The following is a 22,548-nucleotide window of genomic DNA, read 5'->3' on the forward strand; positions in this document are numbered from 1 at the left end:
GGGGGACATCAGAAATGGGCTTTACCCATGTGGGGAATCGAACCCGGGTCTTTGGCATAATGAACGAACGAACGCTTAAACCACCGCCCATCTGTGTCATGGAAGTCAACAGTCATGTTGTGGTTTGATCAGTTTTATATATATCCCAGTTAGTGCAACTTGCTTTAATTTCATGATACATTTGAGGCTAGGGGAGACTAAGCATTAACCAGGCGTTGCATTATTTCCTGATTTACAGTATCTGTTCCTGGAATTGTTTGCGGCGGGAGAATGCCAGACATGTTGTATTTCGCTCACCACAGCTTCTTGTTGTAGTGCCTTGCAGCCTTCTCCATCTTCTCCCTCTCCATCCTCCGCTCCTCCTTCCGCTGTTGTACGAACCTCCGCCACTTCCGCACCGTGCGGACAACAAGCAACTTGCCGTAACACCTGGCGGCCATCTTGTTGTTCAGTCTGGTCTGCCAGGTCCGGAGAGCGTCGCGCATCAGTCTCTGGTCCCGGTCGTCCTGGAGGCTGGCTGCCATGTCAGTCAGGCCCTGGCAGTAATCCAGGCGACATCGCAGCGTCAGGAAGGCCGACTGGGCGATACGATGGTTCACTTTGTTGGTGAGGAAGCTGTGCAGGTGGACCAGGGTGCGCTGTCGCTGGGTGTACAAGTGCCATGCCTGGACAATTCTGGAGAACAAAGATATTGTCAGAACCTGAATGGAATCAGTGGTAGTTCCCTACTAGTTGAGGTGCTTGAAGTTGTCAGAGAGTATCGTCACATATGGATGATTATCAATCCCATAAAGATGAATACCCAATGAGCATGGACATGGTGCTATCAAACCAAATAATCAGGGTGATTCTGGGATTCAAACCCAATACCAGTTATCCTTCATGGCTAAGGGGCATAACTCAGTAGAGCATTCTACAGTACCTTGGACCACTAGTGGCCCTACTTGATCTAAGTAAGAGAGTAAATGTATTGGGCCATATTACCCATAAGAGCCGGTGATTGTGTGTAATAATAACTGATACGATCCCACATCTATCTATAAGACACACACAGAGGCACACACACGCATGTGCACACCTGAGCTGTAGTTTGAGGTGGCTTTGACATTGTACATCTGACGGACACATGTAATCCCTGTCCTGTAGTACACTGTCAGCACACAGACACAGACAAACCCAGACAAACCCAGACACACCCACGCACAGACACTCACCTGAGCTGTAGTTTGAGGTGGCTGTGACTCTGCACCATCTGCCGGACACGGGTCAGCTCTGTCCAGTACTTGAAGTACACCGTCAGCACACGCTCCTGCAATGCCTTCTGTAGTGCCAGACCACGTATCCGGCGTTCTCGAGCACCTAGATGGACATAGATATCATGTCGTGATATAATTAAAACAGCATCTGACAGTGGCATGGCTCCCTCTATTGGACAAGGGGAAACAGTGAAGGATGAGTATGGGAAGATTGTGTTCCCTGTCATTACAATCGGAAACAATCAAAGATGGGAACATAGTGTTCCCTGTGATTTCAACCAGAGACAATCAAAGATATCAACATTTTGTTCCCTGTGATTACAACGGAAACAATCAAAGATGGGAACATTTTGTTCCCTGTGATTACAACGGAAACAATCAAAGATGGGAACATTGTGTTCCCTGTGATGACAACCGGAGACAATCAAAAATGGGAACATTTTGTTCCCTGTGATTATAACCAGAGACAATCAAAGATGGGAACATTTTTTTCCGTGATGACGACTGGTGACAATTAAAGATGGGAACATTTTGTTCCCTGTGATGACAATTGGAGACAATCAAAGACGGGAACATTGTGTTCTCTGTGAGTACAACTGGAGAGACCCGTGAAGATCTGGGGTGGAATAGGTCTTCAGCAACCCATGCTTGCCGTTAAAGGCGACTAATGGGACCGGGTGGTCAGGCTCGCTGACTTGGTTGATGCATGTCATCGATTCCAATTACGTGGATCGATGCTCATGATATTAATTACTGGATTATCTGGTCCAGACTCGATTATTTACAGACCGCCGTCATGTAGCTGGAATATTGCTGAGTGCGGTGTTAAACAATAAACCAACCAACCAACCAACAACTGGAGACAATCAAAGACGGGAGCATTGTGTTCCCTGTGATTGGAACCGGACACAATCAAAGATGGGAACGTTGTGTTTCCTGTGATTACAACCGGAGACAATTAAGGATTGGTACATGTATGTTGTTTCACATGACAGCGGCCTGTAGAAAATCAAGTCTGGACCAGACAATCCAGTGATTGATGTCATGAGCAACAAGCTATGCCATTAAATACATTGCCATGCCATCAACCAAATCACCAAGCAGGATTGGCACGTGGTACATAGTGTGTCTGTTTTTCCAATGGGGAGACAGTCAAGGATGGGCACATGGTACATAGGGTGTCTGTTATTCGAATGGGGAGACAGTCAAGGATGGGCACATGGTACATAGGGTGTCTGTTATTCCAATGGGGAGACAGTCAAGGATGGGTACATGGTACATAGGGTGTCTGTTATTCCAATGGGGAGACAGTCAAGGATGGGCACATGGTACATAGGGTGTCTGTTATTCCAATGGGGAGACAGTCAAGGATGGGCACATGGTACATAGGGTGTCTGTTATTCCAATGGGGAGACAGTCAAGGATGGGCACATGGTACATAGGGTGTCTGTTATTCCAATGGAGGGACAGTCAAGGATGGGCACGCGGTACATAGTGTGTCTGTTATTCCAATAGGAAGACAGTCAAGGATGGGCACGCGGTACATAGTGTGTCTGTTATTCCAATAGCAAGACAGTCAAGGATGGGCACGCCGTACATAGTGTCTCTGTTATTCCAATAGGTAGACAGTCAAGGATGGGCACTTGGTACATAGGGTGTCTGTTACTCCAATAGGGAGACAGTCAAGGATGGGCACGTGGTACATAGGGTGTCTTTTATTCCAATGGGGAGACAGTCAAGGATGGGCATGCAGCTACTGGATCTCACCTCTAGTCCAGGTTCGCCATTCCTGCACCACGGCCACCTTCAGCTTCATGTTGTATACCCGGCCGGCCTGGTCAGCTAGTCTCTGCGTCCGCCATGTGTCAAACACCTCACGCTGTCGCTGCTGTGCTCTGGCCACTAGATAGCGCTCTAACACCTCCTCCCGTTCTAGACACATCTGATAGGCAATCTTCCAAGCAGAAAAATACTGCTTTACCTGGAATAGAAATGAGCAAGTGAGATAGTGCTGATATAGAACAGCGTAAAAACACCCTATGTCGGGGACACCATAAACCAGCACTATATCGGGGACACCATCATTACCATGATGAGAATCTTTGGGGCGTTGGTCAACAATTGTAAACAAGGAGATCTTGTCTTCATGTGAGATTGATAGCATGAACAATGCCTTTCTATTTTATGCCACGTGTTACATATAGTTTGTTTGTTTGTTTGTTGTTGTTTAACGCCACTCAGCAATATTCCAGCTATATGACGACGATCTGTAATTAATAGGGTCCGGACCAGACAATCCAGTGATTGATATCATGAGCATAGATCTACGCAATTGGGATACGATGACATGCATCAACCAAGTCAGTGAGCCTGACCACCCGATCCTGTTAGTTGCCTCTTACGATAAGATAGTTGACTTTTACGGCAAGCATGGGTTGCTGAGACCTATTCTAACCCAGACTTTCACGTGTTTGTGACATATAGTGCATGGTGGGCTGATATGCTTGTGCTACAGCAGGCCCATGACAAACTACATGCAATTGTTGGTGGGCTCATACACTATACACTTCACAACATAGTACCCAGCGTCTTAAATCACGGTGGGTATCTGGAGTCCTTGAGATTTCTCCTATGCTATTTGAATCTAGCAACTCCCTGAATCTGAATCCCTGAATCTGTAACATCAGTGTTAAAAGGAAGCCTTGACTTTCATTCAGAGGTATCCATCAATCCTAGCCCATCATTTTCACACGCCACTAGGACCAGATGAGATTGTCTTTAGTCCCTTGGCTTTCAGACCAACCAACCCAAAATGTGGAACACAACTAAAATTATAATTAAAATGATTTCACTTCTTAAAAGGTCAATACAGGAAGTAAAGTGTCCAACTGACTCACTCATCCTGTAATAAAACAAATCCAATTTTTTAGCGTGTCTCTAATTTACCATGCTCAATCAATCAACAAATTCCTTCAAGAAAACAGTTTGCTAAGTGTCTTATTTCGACCAGCAAGGTTAGGGACTGTGCCAAATATTAATAGAGAGGCTGAGTATTGACCTTGTTGTCCTGGAGGTGAGCGTACAGCCTCCGGCCCCGCCCAGCCCGTGCCTTCTTCCTCCACACACGCCCCAGGTGAAGGGCCTTCAGCTGCACCAGCTCCTGGTGCTCCGCCTTCTCCCGCAGTCGACTCATGTACTGGCGCCGCCACCGCCCAAACAGTCGCTTCACCTGACAACAGAACAACCGTGTGTGTAGTTCTTCCTCGGTTCCGACATAGTGGAGTCGTGAGTGAATCAATGATGCTTGTTACCACTCAGCATTATTCCAGCTATTGTTTCTCATATGACACCGACCTACATGTAAGTGAGTCTGGGATAAGAAAACATGTGTTTGATGGCATAATGATTCACTGGGTACCCAACACACTAAAGCACATAACACGTTGTGTGTATTGTGATATGCTGTGTAATGGTGTGTGTGTGTGCGAGAGAGAGAGAGAGAGAGAGAGAGAGAGAGAGAGAGAGAGAGAGAGAGAGAGAGAGAGAGAGAGATGCTGTGTAATAGTGTGCATGTGTGTGCATGCGTGGTTGTGTGCGGGTTTGTGTGACTGTGTGTGACTGTGTGTGGGTTTGTGTGACTGTGTGTGGGTTTGTGTGACTGTGTGTGGGTTTGTGTGACTGTGGGTTTGGAACCTGGAATACCTAGGGTTATCTCCCAGGAGGAAATAGTAGATTGTATGCCATAGCAAGTTACAGGTCCATTGTTAGAGACAAGGAGGTTGATCTTACCAGGCTGGTGTAGCAGTGTACTTGGAAGTGGAGGATGAGTTGGCGAGTCCTCTTCCTGTGTACGATGAACTCCTGCCACGCACAGAACACCCTGCAAGAAGGAACACGAACAAACAATGACTGATCACACTGACTCTGTGACACCGACATTCCCCACATAGAATTCTGTACAGGCATATTCTGTTACACTACACAGCACCATATGATGAGGGGCGGTCGGGTAGCCTAGTGGTTAAAGCGTTAGCTCGTCATGCCGAAGACCCGGGCTCGATTCCCGACATGGGTACAATGTGTGAAGCCCATTTCTGGTGTCCCCCGCCGTGATATTGCTGGAATATTGCTAAAAGCAGCGTATCACCATATGATGATCATGAATGACCTGCATCAGTGATATATACTACTCAAAAGAAATTAAGGAACACCCAATTCTTTCATATTACTATAGTAAATCTGACATGCCATATGAAAGAATCACGTTTTGTTTAACTTCGTTTGAGTGGTATATATACTTGTAGATACACATGGTCTGTTATTTGCTTCAAGGCTTCACTGTATCGTTTCACTGTGGGAATGTGTGTGTTGTCGACTCACCGTGCTGTGAGATGTGTGTTCCTGCTGTGTCTGGTGACCTCTGCCCTCACAGTGAGACTCCGCCAATACACAAGCTTCTGTCTGAGTAGGCGTTGGTTGGTCCATTTCATCAAGCTCATGGCGGTGTCACGGCGCTGGTGGGTCACTGCAACAGTAGCATGATATTGTCTCAGGTCATCTTAACACAAGCAGGGTAAACATAAGTGTACAGTGACTTGTTTCAGTAACACTGCACGGATTGTTTCCTGCTCACACAGACACACAGACCTAAACAAACTTACTCACAGTCACACAAAGGGACACAAACCCAGTCACACAAACCCCCAATCACACAAACCCCCAAACTCACTCAGTCACACAAACCCACAGTCACACAAACCCAGTCAAACAAACCCACAGTCACACAGACCCAAACAAACTCACTCAGTCATACACACCTGCAGTCAAACAAGCCCACACAGTCACACAAACACACACAATCACACAAAATCACTCAGTCACACAAACCCAGTCAAACAAACCCAGTGAAACAAACCCACAGTCACACAGTCCCAAACAAACTCACTCAGTCACACAGTCATACACACCTGCAGTCAAACAAAGCCATACACAGTCAAACAAGCCCACACACAGTCACACAAAGCTACAGTCACACAAACCCCCAATCACACAAGCCCACACAATCACACTCAGTCACACAGACCCAAATCAACTCACTTAATCACAGTCATACACACCCACAGTCAAACAAGCCCACACAGTCACACAAAGCCACACAGTCAAACAAACACAGTCAAACAAACGCACACACAGCCATACAAAGCCACAGTCAAGTACAGGCAAACAAACTCACTCACAGTCACTCAGTCATACAAAGCCACACAGTCACACAAACCCAGTCAAACAAAGCCACACAGTCACACAAACCCAGTCACACAAACCAAGTCATACAAACCCACACATTCACACAAACCCACACATTCACTCAGTCACACTAACCCAGTCATACAGATCCAAACAAACTCACTCACAGTCACACAAACCCACATAGTCACACAAAGTCTCCCACACGCACACACAGTCAAAGCCCCACAGTCATACACACCCACATAGAGTCAAACAAGCCCACACAGTTACACAAAGCCACACACAGTCACTCCACTCCACTCTAGTCACACCCACCCATACATTCAACACTTTGAAATGAACAGTGTCGACATATTCAATGGTTGAGCTCGTGAAGACTGGTTTCCCCACCTGATGCCCACTGTTTCCATGTGACAAGGACCAACTGGAGATACCTCTGCCAGGACTCGGTGTAACGGCGGTTACTCTCTCTCTTCTGCTCGAGACGTGTTTGCCACATTTTGAATACCTGTTCCAACGCAGAAAATATAACATATACCAAACACCATCATAATTAGCAGTAGAAGGCACCCCACCTGTCTCCACAACACAAACGAGTGCACAGATCACATGGGTTGGTTGGTTGTTTAACGCCGCACTCAGCAATATTCCAGCTATATGACGCCGGTCTGTAAATAATCAAGTCTGGACCAGATAATCCAGTGATTAATATCATGAGCATCGATCCACGCAATTGGGATCGATGACATGTGTCAACCAAGTCAGCGAGCCTGACCACCCGATCCCGTTAGTCACCTTTTACGACAAGCATAGTCGCCTTTTACGGCAAGTATGGGTTGCTGAAGAGCTATTCTACCCCGGAATCTTCACGGGTCAGGGATCACATACGATAAACACTTTGTCAGGTGATTCGGTGAGATGAACAAGAAAAGCCAAACATCTGAATGTAACTCTGATCTGACATGTATATTGTTTATATTGTGTTCAACTGACCAGTGCTGTGACCCGAGTCTGTCTGAACGTAACTCTGATCTTACATGTATATTGTTTATATTGTGTTCAACTGACCAGTGCTGTGACCCGAGTCTGTCTGAACGTAACTCTGATCTTACATGTATATTGTTTATATTGTGTTCAACTGACCAGTGCTGTGACCCGAGTCTGTCTGAACGTAACTCTGATCTTACATGTATAGTGTTTATATTGTGTTCAACTGACCAGTGCTGTGACCCGAGTCTGTCTGAACGTCTCACACTTGTCCCTCCTCTCCTGGCGCTGCTTGCTCCACTCATGCCAGCCAGCCAGCACTCTGAACACACAAACAGAATATCAACACCTCAACACCTTAATCAGTGGGTGGCAAGAAAATAGCCCAAGAGATTCCAACTAAATGCACCTCCTACATGCAACCATGAAACCTATTTCTTCTTCTTTACATCACTATCCCTCATGACACTCTGTGCCCTTCAAGGTGCACCTCAGAAGCTTTATTTCTCCTGCAATGTTTCATGTTTAATGCCTGCCTGTAAAAACAGCTTTAGAAATAGGCACTTGTCCTGTAGCCCTTACCAAACTGCCCAATAGTAAAGGTATCCTAAGGACTAGTAGAAATTGGCCCATTTTAAGGGCTTTGCTATATGTTATTATAAGGACCAGTGGACAAAAACTGAAATGGAGTCTGGTTCTGAAAAAAGGGGTTGAATCAGGAGCAACCTCCCCAGCCACCATTGTACAACAACACACAATCAATGCAGTCACCAAGCTGGGCCACCTGATCCAGTCAGTTCTAAGACAAGCATAGGATCCATGAGGCCAGTTCCCAGCCGGAATCCCCACTGGGATGAAGCCATACAGAGCCTTCTAAGTAACTCAGTGTATGCTACATGTGCCCCTTAGGCTCTTGTACACCTTGCTCCCATTTCAGTGCATCCCCCGATCCCACTGCACCCACCTTCTCAGCAGTCCTGTATGGTAGGCATGTTTTATTTTGGATGCGAACTGGAACTTGAGTGACCAGATGGCATAGCAGAGTCGCAGCGTCCGTCGAGAGAACTGTTGTGTCAGACTCCGTTCCAAGGGAAGCAACTGCTGCTCTTCAGGCGTGGTGTTGGCCCACAGGTGGAGGATGTTGTGCTGGTGCTGTCGATCCTGAGTCTGTGGGATAAGTAGCCAGAGTCTCATCAAACCTTGTACAGTAAATTCACCTAATAAAAACTGATGTACCTTATTCGACGTAATAAGCGCCCACGGCGATAATTGCTAATATATTGGCTAGTGAACAATCCCAATTAGCACCCCTTCCAATTGATCAATGTACACAAGACTTATGTATTCGCGTATAATATGCATGTTATATGCATCCTTAATCATGGGAAATTAAATTCTGGAAAAATATATCTGTCATATATAAACATTTCAGGCTGTCAGCAAAAAACACGAAATTTACGATCCTTCAACTCTGTTGTTTTTCACCAAAATAATATTCTAATAAGAGCCCCCTATTTCTAATTTTGAGAGCGCCCTGGGCGCTTATTATGTCGAATACGGTATTACCAGAGACCAGGTATTACGAGACAAGTTTGGTTGAGTGCACTCAAATGTGTTTGGCCAGGACAGTATTTGTAGTATTTGTATATGGTCTCGGTGTTATAAGAGACGAAACTGCCTTGCATCAACAGACATTCCAGAGTGCCCTATCCACTGCCCAGCTTGACACCACGCAGTATCATATAACCACAGACAAACAAATCTGGTGCATAGCTAGTATCAGAGGAACTTATTGTATTCCCTTGAACATTCAATTTACAATCTGACTACAATCTGGTCAAAATCATCATCTCGGGGCAAGAGAGTTAACCCACTTTAAAAGTCCAGTTTCCAATCTGCTGAATTAGGCTGGAATTACTGGCTTCGATTGCAGCACCACCAGTGGCTATTACCATGTTATGTATCTTCTAAGCCTCTCCTATTGATCAATCAGATTCCAACTGTCGTATCACTTGCATTTGCTTCAAACAAAATGGCGGCGCCCAGTGAGGACGATCTGATCGATAATCGATATCTATATTGTGATAAAACGGGTCTTACATCGCGAAATGCATCAAATCACGTGAGCACCTTGATTAAGTACATGAAGAGATTTGGAAAATATCTGCTGACAACGAGTTGGCGTTGCACATGCTTTGCAAATCCTGCCATCGTTTACGAACCGGATTTCGATTTTCGTTGCGCGATTCAGATTGGACTATGCATAGACTCGTTAGTCCAGCCAAAATGTAACTCCATTATACCAGCCTAGTTCGGCAAGGGTGGAAACTGGAATGTTATAGTCAGTTAACTCTCTTGCCTCAGGAAGATGGGTCAAAATTGACCTGCTGTCTACTGGACAGACATGTACTGTAAACAGTGGAAGAGCAAGTCAAAGATATTAGATGAAGGTTCACTCAGATATGGAACACTAAAATTCAAGGTCTTATCAAGGCTTTTCAAGGCTTTTTAAGTGGGTTATTTTATCCACACAAAAAATTCATGTCTGTATCCTTCTATCATGTCTAAATAATTGATGATAGTCTGTAAACATGGTAAACGTTGTTTAAAATACAGCATGCTATATATTAGTCGTAAGACCTAAAATGCAGTATGAACATTACAAAATTTCAAATTAGATTTATTTTCACAACCAGCAAATAAACAAAAATAAATCATGAATTTTTAACCCTTTTATTATCTTTTTTCACAAAGGACAATCACTAGGCGCTGTCTTCGCAAGGTAAGCAGTAAATGCATTAAGGAATAATGCAGGATTAGTAAACAATTTAACAAGAATATGCCATTTTGTAGAAATTTTAAAAAATCATAAACACTCTGTTCCATCATCACAGATATATACAGTTGCTGTGTGGTGTTGTTGCTAATTTTAACCAAGGAATGAAGTCAAGGCCTGGTTCCCTTGAGAGGGAAGTCATCAAGCAATGGGGGCTCAGCTTACATTGTACGACCAGCAATGTGTCTCACTCGACAATGTGTTCAGCATGTACCATAGCCATGTGGCTGTCTACCAACTGCATTAATCCCAATCTCATTAAAATCAGATCTCAGTTCTCGCTACCGCTAAACAAAGATCTGAGGACATCCCATTACGGGTCACGTCAGACCGACCTTGCGCGAACTTTGACCGACCAATGGAATGACCAATCAGAAGGCAGCTTTCTCGTGCTTTACGGCACAAATTTCAAATTGGTGACTATGCTTCAAAACATATTTTAACAAATTCTCGATTACAAATTTGAAACCTGAACAAAAAAACAATCTGGAATGGCTATTAGATGGTCTAGATTGTAAGGATTCAGTCATTAAACCCGTAATTATCGTTAGGAATACCCCATGTTAAAGTTTTCGAGATTGCATGATTAGAAATCACATTCCGACTGTCACTTTCATAATCTGGTAAGCGACGCACTGATTGGTCGGATGAAGGGTTGTTCTGACGTGACCCCTAATGGGATGTCTTCAGATCTTTGTTTAGCGGTAGCGAGAACTAAGGTCTGATTTTAATGAGATTGCATTAATGCAGGCAATGTTAGGGCTTGCACATGATTCTTACATGGCGTAGGGTACATTTGACATCCATCAGTCATAAATGGCCTCAGTTCATAAGCTTACCAAAAACAGACACTCTTATTTGTCGATAACAAAAACTGTGTAACTTTGTATGTGAATGTTCTATTTTAGTACTTACCTTGGCTAGCCACAGAGGGAAGTACTGCTTGTAGACAATGAGTTGGTTGTAGCGTCCGGCAAGGTTGGACAACGTCTTCTTGTCAGCGCGTTGCTGCCTGTACTCCGCCAGGGCTCTCACAGACTTCCTCATCAGGATTTTGTTCTATATAAACATGATTCAATTGTTACTACATTATCTCAAACACTAAATATTATCTGGGTTAGAACCGGTCCACAATACCTCATGCTTTTTTTAAGTGATGGAAAAACCAGGATTCGGTGTATTGACAGAAAATGTCCTCACGTCCCTATCACTTGACTTTAAAGATAATCAGTTTTCCACAACTAGTGTTGCCTCTGATAATTAACTTGTGTATCCTTGACCACAGGGGGTAGAATAGGTCTTCAGCAACCCATGCTTGCCATAAGAGGCGACTATGCTTGTCGCAAAAGGCGACTAACGGGATTGGGTGGTCAGGCTCGCTGACTTGGTTGATGCATGTCATCAATCCCAATCGCGTGGAGCGATGCTCTTGATATCAATCACTGGATTGTCTGGTCCAGACTCGATTATTTACAGACCGCCGTCATTTAGCTGGAATATTGCTGAGTGCGGCGTTAAACAACAAACCAACCAACCAACCAACCTTGACCACAGGAATGGGGGACCAACATGTCTGAGTGACCCGTTTGGGGCCCAGAAAGTTCTACTGGAGTCAATAGCTGTTTTTCATCAACATGTATACGTATTTATGAACCCGTGAAATGTCTCCCTCCAGATGATTCCATCACATGATACAGATGCAGGGCTGTCATGCATCTCACTCTCTCATCAACTCAACTTGGTTATTGACCACTGTACTATCATAATTTCTGTAAATATTTTATTTTAAGATTTAGGTTAAACGAGTAGTGGAGAAAACCTTACAAAATGTGTATTAGCTTTGACCATGGCAGCAAGCTGGGTCTTCCAGTCATGGAGGAAGACGGCCAGCGTGGTGTGATCGTGCAGATGCTGTAACCGCGACGACAGCGACTTAAGCTCCCTCTGTCTGGCTGTGAACTCCAGCCACTGGTCAAAGACCGAACTGACCGGCCACATTCGCAGTCGAGTTACTGCCGTTGTCACCAGGACCTGAGAAAGAGCAAGTGGACAAAGTTAGGATATCTTAACAGCACAGTATATTGGTGGTATGAACAAATTTCCAGATCCCAAAACGCAAATCATGAAATGACATGTGTCAGACCTCAGTTTACTGCTCTACCTTGAGCATCTCCCGCTTGAGAGATCTCTCCTCGGACACCGTGAGGCTGCCACCATAGAGAGACCGGTTGTCCTCTCCCGACTGCCACGCCCTGTCCTGGCTGCTCCCGTAGAGGGACCGGTCATCCTCTCCCCAGACTCTGTCCTGGCTGCCAGCTCTGGACATCAACCTGATGAGAACAGAAGGACACTGTCATCAAGCAGGAAACAAGCTCACACTCACATCAGTTACTGATGTTATTTGTTTGTTTGTCGTTTAACGCCACGCCAATATTCCACCTATATGGCATCGACCTGTAAAAAGTCTGGACCAAACAATCCAGTGATTGAAGTCATGAGTATCAATCTATGCAATTGGTATACCATGATATGCATCAACCCTGTCAGTGAGCCTGACCACCCGATGCCGTTAATCGCCTCTTACGACAAGCATTGATGCTGATTCATGCCATTGGGAATAGGTTACTGGGGACAATTCTAACCCAGATCTTCATGGGTAAACCAGTGACTGATATTATGAGCAATGATTCATGCCATAGGGAACAGGTTGCTGGGGACAATTCTAACCTGGAATCCCCACAGACTTATTAGTGAATCAACCTTTTTGCTAGCTTCAAGTGTAACTACCTCCGGAAGGAAAGCCCAACAGATGATGTAGACCTTGGGCTCTCTGATCCCCTGTCAATATTGTTATCAAAGTCCGGCCATAACGACAGCTCTGTAACGAGAGACATAAGACATGACAACACAGAACTCCAACAGCAGGACCATGAATTTATTTGTGTTTTCACTAGTCCACAAATACGATCTGCTATAGAGTTGCCTGATGGTAAAAGTGGTAGTCCACAAGAAAATGACACTAGTCTTTCCTGAAATTTCCAAGCCCTAGACAAGGAGACAATTGCTATTTTCCATCCCTGAACAGTTCTCTTCACGTGGTATAAATTCTACTCAAAAGAAGAAGTTAAAGTACACCCAAATATTTCTATGACTATAGTTAATCCTCTATCCAACTCTCGCAGTTCATTTGTCAGAACCTATTGATAGACTTTTACCTTTGTTGCTATGGAATCCGCTACTGCTGGCGACGGACCCCTCGGACAAGTTCCCAAGTACTGTCTCGTTGTCCTGGAATAGATCTGGATCTAGAGGTGGGAGTCCGATGTCCTCGCGGAACTGGTGCACAGCATCGGTGAGGGAGCTGTCCGTGCTAAGATGCCACTCCAGCAGCACCGTTCTCAATGTCCTCTCACACAGCATCTGGAAGTAGGCCCTGCAACACACACCACTATACAGCATCACACACACCACTACACACATCACACCCAGCATCACACACCATTACATAGCATCTCACACACACACACACACGCACACGCACACACACACCACTACACACATCACACCCAGCATCACACACCATTACATAGCATCTCACACACACACACACACACACACGCACGCACACACACACACACACACCATTACACACACAAAAACACACGCACACCACTACACAGCATCTGGAAGTAGGCCCTGCAAAACACACACATACACCATTACACAGCATCACACACATACCACTACACAGCATCTGGAAGTAGCACAACACATAACACAAACACACACACACCATTACACATCATTGCACACATGCACACACACACACCATTACATAGCATCACACACACACCACTAGACAACATCTGGAAGTAGGCCCTGCACCACACACACACCATTACACGCATAACACAAACACACACACACCATAACATACATGACACCAACACACACACACACATCATTACATACGCAACACACACACACCATTACACACATAACACAAACACACACACACACACATCATTACATATGCAACACACACACACCATTACCCAGCATCACTAACACACACACACACCATTATACACATAACACAAACATCATTACACACATAACACACATAACACACACACACACACCATTACATAGCATCACACACACCACTACACAGCATCTGGAAGTAGGCCCTGCAACACACACACACACCATTACACACATAACAAACACACCGTTACACATCATAGTACACATGCACACACACACACACACACCATTACACACCATTACACAGCATCACACACACACCACTACACAGCATCTGGAAGTAGGCCCTGCAACACACACACACACCATTACACACATAACACAAACCATTACACATCATCGTGCGCACGCACGCACGCACACACACACACACCATCACATACACAGCATTTGGAAGTAGGCCCTGCAACACACACACACACCATTACACACATAACACAAACACAAACACACCATTACACATCCCCGCATACATGCACACACACCATTACATGCACAGCACAAACACAAACACACCATTACACATCATCGCACACATGCACACACACCATTACATATATGACACAAACACACCATTACACACACCACACCATTACACAGCAACACACACACATACGTCGTTACACACACAACACAAACACACACATCATTACACAGCATCACACAAACACCACCTCAACGCACACACATATACACCATTACACACACACACCACCCCAACACACACCATCAAACAACTGGAATCAGCAAACAGCGAAGTATATTGATACTCTTGGTTGGTTGGTTGGTTGGTTGGTTTGTTGTTTAACGCCGCACTCAGCAATATTCCAGCTATATGACGGCAGTCTGTAAATAATCGAGTCTGGACCAGACAATCCAGTGATTAATATCATGAGCATCGATCCACGCAATTGGGATCGATGACATGCATCAACCATGTCAGCGAGCCTGACCACCCGATCCCGTTACTCGCCTTTTACAACAAGCATAGTCACCCTTTACGGCAAGCATGGGTTGCTGAAGACCTATTCTACCCCGGAATCTTCACGGGTCGATATTCTTGGTAAGTTGAATATTATCCCGACTTGTGGGAGCTTGTTGCTGCTAGAACAAGATCTGTGTAGAAACACCAGAAGCCTACCCAACGTCTAACACACTGATTATTTTAAAAATGACATTATATAATAGAGAGATTACTATTATCACCAAGGGCTCGCAGGATACAATATTCTTTTCTAATATATGATATTTACCATACAGAAACACTCGGCTAATAATCTCCATCATATCATAACCTAACTAGATGTCAAGAGTTTCACAAGTCACTAGCAGTTGAGTCTAAGCCTGCGAACACTAGACACAGATGCCAAGGACGTACCTGCTACTGCGCGTGTGTTGCTGGTGCGTCCTCCACCAGTGGAAAGTGCGGCGGATGCGGTTGTGGGCCTGCCGTTGATGCAGCATCATGATGGCGTCCTCCGTGTCCACTGTCTGCTCCTGGACGTTTGACCACCACAGGTGGAAGTAGTAGCTCTTCAGGTTCTCGCGTCGCTCCTGGCAACGGAAACAAGCTGTGTATACAAGCTTGAGATACTCATTACAAAACATGTCTGTTCCCTCGTGCAACACGGCCACCATGTTGACATCCTACTTTTACCTTCTCTTTGTACAAATCTTTCAACTTCATCTTATCTGAGTGAGGTAAACTCAAGGAGAGTGTCTTTCCAGAAGCCATTGAACAATTAATATTAGTAAAATCTAAATATTTTTTTTACATTTGGATACTTATCCTGCATTACTATCTTAATGCTTATACTGCTGTTCTTGACAAGGAAGACGGAGCTGCGAGAGGTCCTGGCTGCAGAAATTGTTGTACCAACCAGTTGTGTGGCATGTACCCTCCCATAGCTACCACGTGACCGGAAGTGGCGATGTCACGTCTAATAACATCACTGTAAATCATCTTACTGTACAGACGTTTGAGAAAAAAGCTCCCAGTTTGAAGAACCAGATAGCATCGTTTGCTTGTCCTTAACTTATCCTTTGATAACCAATACGTTCCCAATTGTATATATTATAGTTTGGTGTACTACATCTTCCCGAGGCAAGTGAGTTCACTGACTAAAAAAGTCCAGTTTCAACCCTTGCCGAACTAGGCTGGTATTATCGAGTTACATTTTGGCTGGCATTTTCGGTCGACTGCAGCATTTTCAAAGCATGTGCACCACTAACTCGTTGTCAACAGATATTTTCTAAATCTTTTCATGTTTTTAATCAAGGTGCTCACGTGATTTGATGCACTTCGTGATGTAAGACTCATTTTATCACAATATAGATATTGATTATCGATCAGATCGTCTTGACTGGGCGCCACTGTTTTGTTTGAAGCAAATGCAAGTGATACGAGAGGTTGAATCTGATTGGTCAATAGGAGAGGCATAGAAAGGACATAACTCGTAATAGCCACTGGTGGTGCTACAATTGAGCCAAGGAATTCCAGCCTAGTCCGGCAAGGATGGAAACTGGACTTTTAAAGTCAGTTAACTCTCTTGCCACGGGAAGATGGGTGTACTAGGGTTTTCCTTTTAGGCTTACTTTAACTTATAAACCTATTCATTGGGATCGCTATTAAGTAAGAGACTTCTTTCTATAGGCATTAAAACCTATTGTGAGGTTTTACTTTCCAGTCATGTTAAATCTCATAAACAGGGACATTGTAATGTCCCTGGGATTTTATAGGATATTCAAGTCATATTTGCTATAATATCCCAGGGATTTTATATAATGTCCTGGGTATTTTATTAATGTAATTTCCGTTCAGATTGTAACATGTAATGAAATGTAAAATTAAATGACAAATGTTTTCTTTATATTCCCGAAGTTTGAACTTGCAACCTTCATATCTGTAGCCCAGTGAGTGTACCACGAGGCTACAGAGGTGTTGATAAGCCACACTGGTTTTTAGAATGTCCTTTTCAAGATCCCTACGCCAGCAACAGATATTTTACGCCCGTTTCCTAAGGTTCATGGAAAGTATGTTCGAAACATAAAAATGTTGATAAATGTTGTTTTAAGTTTCTTTTTCCGGTTTATAAGTATGGAAAAACACTTTCCCTCCGTTTTGGTAGACAGGGCATGCCCTGGGGGTCGGGAAAAACCGTGGGGGCTTGGCCCCCTTGGTTTTTCCCTCTCCCCAGGGCATGCTCTGTCTACCAAAACCTCGTAAGCGTGTTTTCTCCAATACATAACTGATAAAAAAAATATTAGCTTCAGGTTTTTATAGTTAGTGATGTAGAAAACAATTGTGCTGTACATAGGGGGAGACAACTCACCTTCTCTTCTCGAGCCTCAGCCTCTTGCTGTAGTTTTCTACTAGTGCGATCTCTCCAGTGTGCAAACATGTCTCGCTGTAGGTAAGCATTGTGGAACTGCTGCGCTGCATGTTTGCGTCGGATGACAAAGTTCCACTCCTCCAGACACACCAGGGCCACGCCAGTCTTTATCCTGTGTTTGATCTGCCGCTCGATCTTGTGTACCTTGTACTGACGTCTGTCAGGGGCGTGGACAGTTAGAATATTAGACATGCCACTTGAAACTGATCTATTCTTAAAGGTTACACCATTCATTGTAAGCTATTTCAGTTGTAGTATCAAGAAGGACAATTTAACAAGCATGAAATACTCATATCCCCCACCAATATGATATGCCCGGTTGTGTACTACCGCCAAGTCAAAGTTGTTGCCATGAAAACTCGAAAAATAAATCTTTCAAAAATCCCAATCTATCAAAAGGCACCAGTTTACCACTAGGCCTATCTATGTGCCAAGTTTGGTTAAGATATCTCTCTTTTTGAGTTCTGCTCCGGAAACGAAAATGTGACGGACCGAAGGATGGACAGACGGACAGCACCCATCCACTTCGTGGCAAGGGATAACAAGAAAGTTACAGCATAATCTAGACTTGCACAAAGTCCTATCTACCTCCATCTGTTGAGGGCCTTCTGCAAGCAGGTTTTGAGGAAGTCATCTTGACTGTGTCGACACTGCCGCTTGTGAACTGCCAACTGCTGCCAAGCCTGGAAGCACCTGCACGAGAAATGATCGTGAGAACACATGTAACAGCAAACATCAGTCAGAACAAATTCAATGAAAAAGTAAAGTTCAGTCAGATGTATACAGGCAACTCACTATGACAGCACAGCAGTGGTGGCAGTGGCGTCACATTTACTCATGTTGAAAACCAGGACCTGACTCCACGTACTAGGTGTGAAACCATTCTCAGTGACAGGGAGGCATATCACACTCGAAATGGCGGAAATGTCCAGCATGTGCTTCATGTATGACAACCTTATTTCACACCGACAACTGCACTGCCCTGCAGGAACAGGGTTGCATGTGTTAAGAGCCCGTTCCACAAAACAGTTTTAGAGCTATGGCGGATGTAAGGCTATGATAAACTATGATAGTTGTAGCGCTAGGATCAACTTTTTAAATGGAGCCTTGAACACAATATATATCTAGTGTGAAATGGGTCGCTAGACACAAACTATTTAGTGTGAAAAGGGGCCCTGAACAAAATGCATTAAGAGTGAAAAGGTGCCCTGAACACAATATACTAAGTGTGAAACGCGGCCCTAAACACAATACACTAAGTGTGAAAAGGTGCCCTAAACACAATACAAAAAGCCTGAAAAGGTGCCCTGAACACAATACACTAAGTGAGAAAAGGTGCCCTGAACACAATATACTAAGTGTGAAAAGGTGCCCTGAACACAATACACTAAGTGTGAAATGTGGCCCTGAACCCAATACAATAAGTGTGAAAAGGTGCCCTGAACACAATACACTAAGTGTGAAAAGGTGCCCTGAACACAATACACTAAGTGTGAAAAGGTGCCCTGAACACAATACACTAAGCGTGAAAAGGTGCCCTAAACACATTACAATAAGCGTGAAAAGGTGCCCTGAACACAATACACTAAGCGTGAATAGGTGCCCTGAACACAATACAATAAGCGTGAAAAGGTGCCCTAAACACAATACACTAAGTGTGAAAACGTGGCCCTGAACCCAATACACTAAGCGTGAAAAGGTGCCCTGAACACAATACACTAAGTGTGAAAAGGTGCCCTGAACACAATACAAAAAGCGTGAAAAGATGCCCTGAACACAATACACTACGTGAGAAAAGGTGCCCTGAACACAATATACTAAGTGTGAAAAGGTGCCCTGAACACAATACACTAAGTGTGAAATGTGGCCCTGAACCCAATACAATAAGTGTGAAAAGGTGCCCTGAACACAAAACACTAAGTGTGAAAAGGTGCCCTGAACACAATACACTAAGTGTGAAAAGGTGCCCTGAACACAATACACTAAGCGTGAAAAGGTGCCCTGAACACAATACAATAAGCGTGAAAAGGTGCCCTAAACACAATACACTAAGTGTGAAAACGTGGCCCTGAACCCAATACACTAAGTGTGAAAAGGTGCCCTGAACACAATACACTAAGTGTGAAAAGGTGCCCTGAACACAATACACTAAGTGTGAAAAGGTGCCCTGAACACAATACACTAAGCGTGAAAAGGTGCCCTGAACACAATACACTAAGCGTGAAAAGGTGCCCTAAACACAATACAAAAAGCCTGAAAAGGTGCCCTGAACACAATACACTACGTGAGAAAAGGTGCCCTGAACCCAATATACTAAGTGTGAAAAGGTGCCCTGAACACAATACACTAAGTGTGAAATGTGGCCCTGAACCCAATACAATAAGTGTGAAAAGGTGCCCTGAACACAATACACTAAGTGTGAAAAGGTGCCCTGCACACAATACACTAAGTGTGAAAAGGTGCCCTGAACACAATACAATAAGCGTGAAAAGGTGCCCTGAACACAATACAATAAGCGTGAGAAGGTGCCCTGAACACAATACAATAAGCGTGAAAAGGTGCCCTGAACACCATATACTTAGTATGAAACATGGCACTGAACACCATCTACTTACTGTGTGACCAGCTTGTGGTGTCGACTCTGCACCATAGGTTTGATGGTGAGGGCCAGCTGCGTGGTGGCTTTCCATGTGTTGAAGCGTCTACGTAGTTGGCACCTCTGCAACATGGTACGCATCTCCGCTGCCTCCTGCTTCTCCCGGTCCACCTTCTTCTTCGCCTCCACCCAGCGCAGGAACATCACTGCAACAACACATATGCAACCATGGTAACAGGTGTTTTGTTATACAGAGACATCACAGGAACACCAAGTATGTAACCATGGTGACAGATCCCCCAACACCACACAGTCATGTTCCCCGAACACCACACAGTCATGTTCCCCCAACACCACACAGTCATGTTCCCCCAACACCACACAGTCATGTTCCCCCAACACCACACAGTCATGTTCCCCCAACACCAGTCATGTTCCCCCAACAACCACACAGTCATGTTCCCCCAACACCACACAGTCATGTTCCCCCAACACCACACAATCATGTTCCCCGAACACCACACAGTCATGTTCCCCCAACACCACAGTCATGTTCCCCCAACACCACACAGTCATGTTCCCCCAACACCACAGTCATGTTCCCCCAACACCACACAGTCATGTTCCCCCAACACCACAGTCATGTTCCCCCAACACCACAGTCATGTTCCCCCAACACCACACAGTCATGTTCCCCCAACACCACACAGTCATGTTCCCCCAACACCACACAGTCATGTTCCCCCAACACCACACAGTCATGTTCCCCCAACACCACACAGTCATGTTCCCCCAACACCACACAGTCATGTTCCCCAAACACCACAGCCATGTTCCCCCAACACCACACAGTCATGTTCCCCCAACACCACACAGTCATGTTCCCCAACACCACACAGTCATGTTCCCCCAACACCACAGTCATGTTACCCCAACACCACGCAGTCATGTTCCCCCAACACCACACAGTCATGTTCCCCCAACACCACGCAGTCATGTTCCCCCAACACCACGCAGTCATGTTCCCCCAACACCACACAGTCATGTTCCCCCAACACCATGCAGACATGTTCCCCCAACACCACGCAGTCATGTTCCCCCAACACCACACAGTCATGTTCCCCCAACACCACACAGTCATGTTCCCCCAACACCACAGTCATGTTCCCCCAACACCACAGTCATGTTCCCCCAACACCACAGTCATGTTCCCCCAACACCATGCAGACATGTTCCCCCAACACCACGCAGTCATGTTCCCCCAACACCACGCAGTCATGTTCCCCCAACACCACACAGTCATGTTCCCCCAACACCATGCAGACATGTTCCCCCAACACCACGCAGTCATGTTCCCCCAACACCACGCAGTCATGTTCCCCCAACACCACAGTCATGTTACCCCAACACCACGCAGTCATGTTCCCCCAACACCACACAGTCATGTTCCCCCAACACCACGCAGTCATGTTCCCCCAACACCACGCAGTCATGTTCCCCCAACACCACACAGTCATGTTCCCCCAACACCATGCAGACATGTTCCCCCAACACCACACAGTCATGTTCCCCAACACCACACAGTCATGTTCCCCCAACACCACAGTCATGTTACCCCAACACCACGCAGTCATGTTCCCCCAACACCACACAGTCATGTTCCCCCAACACCACGCAGTCATGTTCCCCCAACACCACGCAGTCATGTTCCCCCAACACCACACAGTCATGTTCCCCCAACACCATGCAGACATGTTCCCCCAACACCACGCAGTCATGTTCCCCCAACACCACACAGTCATGTTCCCCCAACACCACACAGTCATGTTCCCCCAACACCACAGTCATGTTCCCCCAACACCACAGTCATGTTCCCCCAACACCACAGTCATGTTCCCCCAACACCATGCAGACATGTTCCCCCAACACCACGCAGTCATGTTCCCCCAACACCACGCAGTCATGTTCCCCCAACACCACACAGTCATGTTCCCCCAACACCATGCAGACATGTTCCCCCAACACCACGCAGTCATGTTCCCCCAACACCACGCAGTCATGTTCCCCCAACACCATGAAGTCATGTTCCCCCAACACCACACAGTCATGTTCCCCCAACACCACAGTCATGTTCCCCCAACACCATGCAGTCATGTTCCCCCAACACCACACAGTCATGTTCCCCAA

The 22,548-nt window shown here is 45.3% G+C and overlaps 1 protein-coding gene across 1 annotated transcript in view; it reads right to left on the reverse strand.

Moving 5' to 3' along the window:
* The window catches only part of LOC124117731, a 60,314-nt gene that overhangs the window by 6,306 nt on the left and 31,460 nt on the right, over positions 1-22,548 (reverse strand). Inside the window, exons 15-32 of the mRNA XM_048394488.1 lie at positions 20,381-20,567; positions 18,354-18,458; positions 17,706-17,922; positions 15,752-15,927; positions 13,542-13,759; positions 13,114-13,204; positions 12,488-12,656; positions 12,151-12,357; positions 11,242-11,385; positions 8,455-8,657; positions 7,722-7,812; positions 6,894-7,011; positions 5,637-5,781; positions 5,046-5,136; positions 4,315-4,485; positions 3,024-3,237; positions 1,215-1,359; positions 298-675 (exon numbers count right to left, since the gene is read on the reverse strand). Of these exons, the coding sequence (XP_048250445.1) occupies positions 298-675; positions 1,215-1,359; positions 3,024-3,237; positions 4,315-4,485; positions 5,046-5,136; positions 5,637-5,781; positions 6,894-7,011; positions 7,722-7,812; positions 8,455-8,657; positions 11,242-11,385; positions 12,151-12,357; positions 12,488-12,656; positions 13,114-13,204; positions 13,542-13,759; positions 15,752-15,927; positions 17,706-17,922; positions 18,354-18,458; positions 20,381-20,567 (3,070 nt within the window). The remainder of the gene's footprint in view (positions 1-297; positions 676-1,214; positions 1,360-3,023; positions 3,238-4,314; positions 4,486-5,045; positions 5,137-5,636; positions 5,782-6,893; positions 7,012-7,721; positions 7,813-8,454; positions 8,658-11,241; positions 11,386-12,150; positions 12,358-12,487; positions 12,657-13,113; positions 13,205-13,541; positions 13,760-15,751; positions 15,928-17,705; positions 17,923-18,353; positions 18,459-20,380; positions 20,568-22,548) is intronic.

This window comes from Haliotis rufescens, unplaced genomic scaffold (genome assembly GCF_023055435.1).
Source record: "Haliotis rufescens isolate VD_foot unplaced genomic scaffold, xgHalRufe1.0.p SCAF_13, whole genome shotgun sequence".
NCBI classification, from domain to species: Eukaryota; Metazoa; Mollusca; class Gastropoda; order Lepetellida; family Haliotidae; genus Haliotis; species Haliotis rufescens.